The sequence below is a fragment of the Topomyia yanbarensis genome, chromosome 2 (genome assembly GCF_030247195.1).
Source record: "Topomyia yanbarensis strain Yona2022 chromosome 2, ASM3024719v1, whole genome shotgun sequence".
Lineage (NCBI taxonomy): Eukaryota > Metazoa > Arthropoda > Insecta > Diptera > Culicidae > Topomyia > Topomyia yanbarensis.
Window position 1 is genome coordinate 204,816,859 of NC_080671.1, and position 9,436 is coordinate 204,826,294.

The 9,436-nt window shown below is 36.8% G+C and overlaps 1 protein-coding gene across 1 annotated transcript; it reads left to right on the forward strand.

The window, feature by feature from the left end:
* The first annotated feature begins 5,967 nt into the window (after positions 1–5,967).
* Positions 5,968–9,106, forward strand: LOC131682756 (segmentation protein even-skipped). Its single transcript, XM_058964472.1, has 3 exons — positions 5,968–6,321; positions 6,949–7,142; positions 8,137–9,106. Exons 1-3 carry the CDS (start codon positions 6,198–6,200, stop codon positions 8,737–8,739), a joined length of 921 nt encoding a protein of 306 aa, XP_058820455.1. The 5' UTR covers positions 5,968–6,197; the 3' UTR covers positions 8,740–9,106.
* The last annotated feature ends 330 nt before the right edge of the window (positions 9,107–9,436 follow it).

Consider the following 9,436-nt stretch of genomic DNA (forward strand, 5'->3'; position numbering starts at 1 on the left):
AAACCAGCGATTCAGCTCAAACACCTTAATGTTAATAAAGTTTTTGTTTATCGCACCATAACTCGTTATAATAATTCTGGTAGCATCGCAAAACGCCGTTGAGGTGGACATCAAAAAACTGCAACGTCACGTGACATGGTTTGGTAGTGAAACAGCGACTTAAGCGAAATCCACGAAGAAGTGCCCATCAAATGTCTAAAGAACTGAAAATATCAGACTGCAAAAATTCAAATTGAGCGATTTGTAAACTCTCAACACGATAGGGTTTTCTGGACTCATCATTCATATAAGAATTTGAGTAAACGGTTGGTCACCAGGAGGCAGCACCCGCCACAAATAATGATTTGGGCCTGACGTCAAAGAAAATGCGACATATTAGCAGGAAAGTGTTCCGCAGGCTGCAGACCATGGTTGTTATAGCCAGACTCGGCACCATCGCAAGTAGACAAGAATGGCTGAAAACCAACGAACTTCATTTCGACCACACAATGGCTCTCATATTTAGCAGCCGCGAATCCAATGAATTATTCTCTCTGGTCCATTTTGGTTTCGAAGTAAAAGGCCATAGTGACATGGTTTGGTAGTGAAAGTAGTCAAGGTTAAAGGTTGTCGTAGAGAGGAAAAGTCAATTGATTCTGAGCTTTCGATTATTTTCACACATTTTTTACTTTAAAGTAAATAAAAATAATTGTTTTAAACCGAAATGATGACCTTTTAAATTGGTTACACTTCGAGTGCCCTGTACATATGGTTGACGGAAAATGAAACAATGGTAGTTTTTTTCAATCGGGTACATATTTGCGGCAAAATCACTTATTGCCAGTCAGTCGCTTAAGTTCCTATCAATTTTTGTTCAAACGCGGACCTTAATATTGCAACGATCGGATAAAATCTATATATATATATATATATATATATATATATATATATATATATATATATATATATATATATATATATATATATATATATATATATATATATATATATATATATATATATATATATATATATATATATATATATATATATATATATATATATATATATATATATATATATATATATATATATATATATATATATATATATATATATATATATATATATATATTATCTTTATTAAAACTGAGATATATGCGTGATTAATAAAGTATGAGTATGTGTGATGCAAATATGTGCTTTTCATAGCTTCATCATGTAGTGAGGGAAAGAGAGTTCGAAAGCGTAGTGCTATAAATAAGAGTATTTTATGCTATAAGATTATTTCTTGAAATGGGTATTTCCAAATAATGCTTACGCACAACATTGCAACCTTCAGTGTCATTTTATTTCATAAGAGAAGATTTGCAAGCTTTTTACGTCATGCTAATCGGATTCATTCACTTATAAGTGACACACACTTCTGAGTAAAACTACTTTTTTCAAACTTCATTTTTCGGACTCCGATCATCGATGATCTACCGGGGTATACAAAACATCATTGTCTCATTGTGATAAAGTTCGTCCATGACAAACCAAGAGAACACTAGAAATACGGCTTGATGAGCTTTTTGCAGAAATAGCAAAAGCTTCGATAGAATCAGATAAGCAAAAATTCCAATTATTGATTTTTAAAGAGACTTACAAGAAATAAACACAATAAAAGTATTTCTGTGTAATTCTGCTATTACTATAGTGTGCTTATAGTGTAATTGAATTGTCACAAAGATCCCCATTTTGTAATGAATCGCAAGTAAACACAACCGTCTTAGCAGCGTGTCGGTTTTACTCTAACCATAGGGTGTCTGTTTTACCCCAACACGGCACATTTTTTTTAAAAAAAGCCATTAAAAACATTGAATTTCTCAAACGCGTCTTCAATGCACCCAGTTGATCAAAGGGATGGCCGATAATAATAGGTAATGAAAAAGGTGGTGATTTGAAGTTTTTATTCGGTTAATACCTTAAAAACTACCAAAAAAATTAACATCCAGACGAGTATGAACGCTGCTGTCGTATGTTTTGTTTATTTTTGTGACATTCGGCGTACTAACGTAAATCCAATTTTCCTTCAAATGCTGTACATGAACGGACCAAAAATAATGTGTCATTATGAAATGAATAAAAATTTGATTTCTAGGGAAAGTTGTGGGGTGTCGGTTTTACCCACAGTGTCGGTTTTTTCCCACAATTTCCTTACTCGTTTATATTACCCTCGATTATATCACGGTTTTGTCTCGATTATATCACGCTTTTTGAAAAACCGACAAGACACACTACGTTTTGATCCAATTAAGCCACATGTTGTGCCCTGGCGCTTTTAGGATTTTTTTACAATTGCTTATTTACATGTAGGGTAATGAGCCTATTATTTGGTATCGGATTATTTCGTTAAGGGTTTATATATGATGAGGTCGGTCAGACAATCGAACTTTCTTATTCTTTTATCTTAAAGTATAGATTTTTAAGAAAGTATCTGAAAATCTGTATTTTTATGAAGGTTTAAGGAGTAGAAGCAAAATTATAGCGCTGTTCATCTTCCTTTACGTGATCGTGGCGTGGCGCGAAACTTTAAACGTGAATAATCTCGAAATCATGTTTTACCAAAAGCGTTGTTGCAATGACTAGGATTCGACCGATTCCAATTTTAGTTTTAAATTCTTCGTAACTTATTTGCCGTATCCTTAAGGGGCCGTCTGGTGTAGCGGATAAACAAATCGACTTCTTTTTGATTCACTTAATTGTTAGTTATCCACAGGAACATATAACAAAAATAATGAGAAAAACAAAATACGCAAGATATGGTAGGTATGCCGTGATATGCATTTTCTTTTGAATTAATGTGAATACTTTTCTTGTGAAAAGACAACATCAAAAATTGGTAATGGGACTTTTTTAGGGATGTTGAAACAATGAGAACTGAATCGTAGTCTTTTCGAATGCACCGATTTTAATAGTCAAGATATTTGTCCGAAACGTGTCAGATTCCTTCAAGTTTAGTTTTGGGTCGTGCAACAATTTTAAGAAACGGTACGGAATACGTTAAGTGAAGCTGTGTTGGGAAAAATAATCCGCAGGTGCCATACCGTTTGACCCAATGCGTTGAAAAAAGATGGCAGACGCTGCTCTAAGCAACGGCTTCAAATGGGTAGTGTGATAATAGAAACATTGCAAAAATAGGCCTATTACTCTACTATGATTTATTCTTTTTAACTAACTTTAATTTTTTATTACTATTTGTTTATAGAAATACATGGGTTAATGCTAGAATGTATTTTTTTGTTTTGTTTTGAATATATCACGCTAAAATACAGACCGATCGTGATATAATCGAAACATTACTGTATGTGTATAATCACTTTTCGGAAAGACATGTGAGCGCTACATCCTTTTCATTATTTCAAATTTAATTAAAAGTATTGACTGTTACGAAAATTAGGACAAAAGGAATAAACCGTGCATGGTAAGCCGACGAGATTAGCAACTTAAGTAATTTTCCAGTTTTACGATCGTTTACCTATTGACCCGGCCAAAGTCTGCAAAAGAGCGTCTAATTAGTGAAAAACAAATATTCATAATATAGAAAACTACCCGCACTGGAAAGTAGAGCCTGAAATTCTCAAAACAAACTGTGGGCGTTGCTCCAGGCTAAGAATATTTGTTTTGCTATTGTCCCATGGTTCTATGTTCTGCCGAAACAATGAATCATGGGTAAGACCAAAGTACCCAGCATGAATTTGGGGGATCATACGCGATCAGTGATTGTTGGTTTTTCGAATGCTAATCCATTCGTTTAGGGAAGCTGGGCGGTGCTTTGCTTTATTTCACTACCTGTGTTCCCAATAGCAGATAATTACTACCCTACGTCGTACATTTGATTTATGCTGCAGTACGTATAGCTGCTCTTCCCATGTTTAGTGTGCGACTTGTTTCCAACGGCTACTTTCGACCGATATTCATTTCCTAACATCATAATTGTCGATTATAAAGCGCATAAGCGCCATGATCAAATATGCTCTAAAACTTACCGAAAATCATAAATTTCATCTACACTGTGCACTTCTGTGTAGCTCTGAACGCCCGGTCATGGATTCGCTACCAGCAAATATCTATGTGTTAGATATGTACGTATATAAAGTTTATCCACGTTACTGGAAATAACCGCCGCAGGGAAGATGAAAGGATGGGATTCATAAATCCTTGTCGTTTTTTGTTGAACCATTTTTCACAGACAGCCAAGACTTTAATGGCTGAGATCCGCAAGGAACTAAATTAAATTAGGTTGGTATATGTGAGGATGCTACTTTAATTCCTTCATCAAATTACGAACCATTATCTCCTGCTAAACTCACAAATATGTTCAGCATTCGAGCCGTACCCAATATGATGAGAAGTAGAATATGTATAGATATAACATTTTATGAGTTCACAATTCGTATCACACCGGAGCGTCAGCATCGGTGGGTGTTCGCTTATGTACGATCTAACCCCTGTATATAACGTTTTTATTAAACATTTATGCAAGCAGCCCCATTCCTGTGAGTCACGTACGGGTGGGCGATGATACACACACGTACATGATCACGTATAAAGAAGAATAAAGTAACTTTTTTAAACAGATAAACTCCCATTATTAAAAATATTTCCCTTCATAGTATCCCAGAGGAATGGTACGGAAATTGTCTTCAAATATAAACGAGATAGCAACTGATACCCTTATCACAATGAATACTAAACGTGCTCATGAATCTTTTAAACGGTGTATAACTACATTGGTGCGATAAGCTTCTACAATCTCGGCGTAACGAATTTTCAGCGCATGTTGGTATAAACATTTCATTCCATTCTCTGTTCTAGTTATCGTCTATAAATGGTGGGTGGAAATAGGTAGCTCTATTTAACAATGCCATTATACAGCTAGCTGAAAATGTTCGCCATCAAATGTGCAATCTTGTTGTTCTATTTAATTTTCAGTTAATGACCTATCTGTTTAGAAAATGATGCCAACATTTTTACACGATTACAGTCTCCATTTAATTTTATAGCAATGAGAATGAAGATAAAAGCAGCAAAATTATTTGCTTGATTATGCGAATCAAAAGTGGCGGTTGAACAAAACTAAACAGACATTGAGTATCAATGCAAATTGAATTTAGACAGTGTTTGCATCGCACACAATATCAGGTTTTATATTATCGTGATTTTTATGTCGTCTATTAACTAATAGAGTATTGCAATGATCACCTAGATAAGGGTGATATATTTACAGTGACTGATTAATTGTCATTTTAGGTAGTAGATCAAAAAAAGTAAGTGTGACCGTGAATATACCTTTAAAAAATCTAATAAAGATCTCTAAACGTTTTAACAGTCGCCAACGTTTACTCTCGCACATATATCCGTCTTGCCTGGTTCGTTTCAAACGTACTGCTCATGAATACATGCCAGCAGTAATCAAGGGGCAGCAACGTGTACATAAAACACCGAGCACCATTTTATAAAAGTCTGCTCTACCACGTCGTTTTATGCTCCTGTTTACCGCTTCTGTTATATCATGCGCTAATAATCGCAAAAAGGATAATAATCCTTGCGGCTAGGCGAAACGCTTCCATCCATCGTTCCATGCTGCAGCATGAAAGAGTGAGAGTGTGTACAGTCAACGCTGCTAAGTGTTCGGAAAAGAAACATCATGGAGAACGATAGAGATGCATATACTGCTCAAACCTTCTAGTTATCTCACTCTCTCGGAGAGCGAAGTGATACCTACACACCAAGCATTGATGAAGTTGACGGTTGTGTTTTTCTTATGGCATTCTCGCTTTCTCCCATTCGTTCGCATCGTTGCTAGGGTACAAAACATGGATAGGCTATAACGTTTTTGTTAGCATAAGGGAACGCCCATTGCACACGTTGATACAGGGGTATTTAATGATCTCATGCTGCACTTCTCACAACCAGTTTATATCCAGCATTCGTGAACGGACGTTGTTGCTTCGTTAAAAGATATATAAGAAAACGCTGGCCTCAGTTTATGCACCTTCAGTTACGTACGCATATTAAATAGTTTTTAGTAGCAAAAAGCAAGTGAAAAGAATAAGGTTACTTGTGAACAACAAAAGTATAATCACTCGTGATATAATAAAGTGATTGGTGACATAAACCACAATTTTAACAGTGAATGAAATAATAAGATACATACATACACGTGAATTAAAATGCAAGGATTTCGCAACTACGCTATGGATTCAATGCAGCACCGCGAGCAACCGATATCCGTGGATTTACTCAATGCACACCAATACAATTCCAAATCATCGCCGCCGCTTTCACCGCTAAGTGGTAAGTAATACCTCAAATATTACATACATTTCAATTATAATTATTAAGATAACATTGATGCAATGAACCTCTATTTATTCAATTGGGTTTACGAATTATAAATTTCCATACTGTGCGTCGGACAAGATGTTCATAAAATCCTAGTGCTAACGAACATTGAAAGTTATGTATTGCTCTTAATAACTTAGTTTATTTAGTGTGTACATCCAATGATACATAATATTTAATTCGCATATGTAAACATGTAAAATCAGACATTTAATAAATAGTGTCCATCAAACGCTATATTTTTCACACTATGACTAGTATGATTTGATATTAGAATTTACCATGAGCAAATTATGTAGCCGTCGGTATTGCTATTCTCTTCCATTAAGCGGATTACGGATCTTAATTGCTCTAAGAAAGCTGAAAGCTCATCCCCCCAAGGTTTTTCAGTACCTTTATTGCTTTGCTATAATAAGGTAGAAACGATTACCGAAAAACAAATATTTTAATTGCCCCCTAGAAAATGGGGCGGTAACTGCTAATGCATATTTGTTTTTCGTCTACCTCTTTCTACTGTGTGGAGCACAAAGAAGAAAAAACTGTATCTAAATTTGCAATTGTCTACCTTCATTCTTTCAGACTGCAACAGCCCACCATCAGAGCATAATCAACAGCAGGCACCATTGGACCCATCTGTCCGACGATACCGAACCGCTTTTACTAGAGATCAGCTTGCTCGGCTTGAAAAAGAATTCTACAAAGAAAATTACGTCTCTCGGCCACGACGATGTGAACTGGCCGCTCAGTTGAACCTTCCGGAGTCCACAATTAAGGTTGGTATTTAAAAAAAAGTCTTTTACTTGACCGACTACCCGACGGTCATTTGTAACGACAACACGTGAACAAGCCAAAACAGCATGTCTCGAGTCGTAACGACGCGGCAACACAAACATTTAGATATAAACAACTACCCCTGACGCACTGGTGCCACATTAAAACACAGTTGGACGACATTCGCCTCGCACGATCCTTTTTCCAGCCTTCCTTTGTCATGCCATACAACGGCTCTCGAATTTCACGGAGACTTCATAAAACATGATGCGTACGAAATAACCTTCGTACTTCGATGCACCGCAGGAATGTTTTCATGTCCTAGGGTTTTTATTTTGCATCGTCCCTACGCTGTTGACAGACGCACTTAACATGAACCTGCTAACATAATCTCAAACAAGCAATTAATCAGTGCGTTGAGTCTGAAATCTTTTTTTTTTTTGCCGCATACGTCAAGAATTTCTCACGACGTCTGCGTGGCGTGGCAATACAACATATTAGTTGTTTAATAATTATCGTATAACTATTATAAAATTAATGTAATTATCACTCACCATACGAGTGGCGTTTGATATGCCGCCCTATTGGTAAAAGCATGTAAGCAGCGGCTACGAAGCCGTGCCGCATTAAAATCCCTAGCTTACGATAGCGACCACTTCGTGCTCCGTTTCATCATCATCATCATCGTCGTTTTCCTTTTCTGTTTGTCGATTGTTCCTCTTGAAATATTTTATGTTTCATCAACAACATTGGCTTTATGACAGTCTTTTGGCTACTGAATGTGAATAATTGAGTGTTTCTTCGATATGGAAGAGATATATAATATTTACCACCGAGGTGTTAAGTGACCATTCCCAGCCAGCACATTCCGGCGGTTCTTCGATGTGTGAATCGTTTTTATTGACGCGTATGACGAGACTGAAGCGACAAAAATTTAATGTTGAAACACACATTCATACCAAAAATGTTAACAATTTTCCTTTTCATCTATTTCAGGTCTGGTTCCAAAACCGTCGCATGAAGGATAAACGTCAACGTATTGCCGTCGCGTGGCCATATGCAGCGGTTTATTCTGATCCCGCGTTTGCTGCTTCCATTCTACAAGCTGCAGCTAATTCCGTCGGCATGCCGTACGGATACCCGCCCGCTCCAATGCTACCCCAGATACCAGTTATGCCACCACAGATGCCGTCGGCTGCCGCAAATCATTTCTCCTACGGCTACCGTTACGCCCCATATCCAATTCCGCAAAGGAACGCATCTCTTCAAACCCCGCCGTATCCAACTGCCGCCGCTGCTATGCTCAGCACTATGCCTCAGGGATACACACCACTGTCCATCCCGAAACCGCACACTCCCCCACATGACCTCCAGAGTCCGTCATCCCCACATTCAGCACTATCGCTCAGCCCTGCATCTGACAAATCGAAACTAGATTTCTCTTCATCCACCTCCAATAGCACGGCCAGTCCACTGAAGTCACTCAACGGATCTGCGCACGGTTTACTCATGACTGCTCCGTTGACGCCCAGCCAAACCATTCTGACACCCTCACCGGAAAAGCCAAAACTATTCAAACCGTACAAATCAGAATTGTAATCAAGGCTGTTTGCTCTTACGGCTCTTTGTTCCCTTAGTTATATCAAATGATTCGATATTATTCGACATGCGCAGTACCTTGTTAAATTTTCCCGTTAATGGCGGAGATTGTGCCATTTATATTTATTAGAAATTCCACGTTGGGCAGGCACGTTTGGTTTTTCAATTTATGCAGAAAAGATGTATTTCGAAACCTTATCACAAACGTGACACTGTAGCAGAACTGAACATGTTTATTGCAACGACGAATGTGTTTGCATCAAATGCATTCAAGTGATCGAAAATGTTTAGATAATTTATAATCAAATCGAACGACGATTTTAGTCAAATGTTTGTATTATTTAAGACCTTAATAAATAACGACAATTGTATAAAGTGTATATATAGGACGAAATTGAATTTATTATTAAATCAAACAATACAAATTATGTCGACTGCTTATTTTTTAATTATAATATCACATCTTATGTGCTATAAACTCCGCTAAACATAAAGTACAATTTATTTACATATCGGCATGTCTTGCAGAATAGCTTTCCGAAAAAAGCAACGAAAAATAGATGTTAATCAGAAAATCTCGTGACCAAAGGAATCTATGAAAATACTTGTAATAAACCAGCACAAGATTCAAATTGTACATATAAAATATCACCCTTTTACAATATTCCGACCGATATCTTTTCGATCAATTATAGCT

Excerpts from the sequence above, each read along its gene's own strand:
- LOC131682756 (XM_058964472.1), top strand. The coding sequence starts at position 6,198 with ATGCAAGGATTTCGCAACTACGCTATGGATTCAATGCAGCACCGCGAG. Across the intron at positions 6,322-6,948 it reads GCCGCTTTCACCGCTAAGTG|ACTGCAACAGCCCACCATCA; the intron begins GTAAGTAATACC and ends TCATTCTTTCAG. Across the intron at positions 7,143-8,136 it reads TTCCGGAGTCCACAATTAAG|GTCTGGTTCCAAAACCGTCG; the intron begins GTTGGTATTTAA and ends CATCTATTTCAG.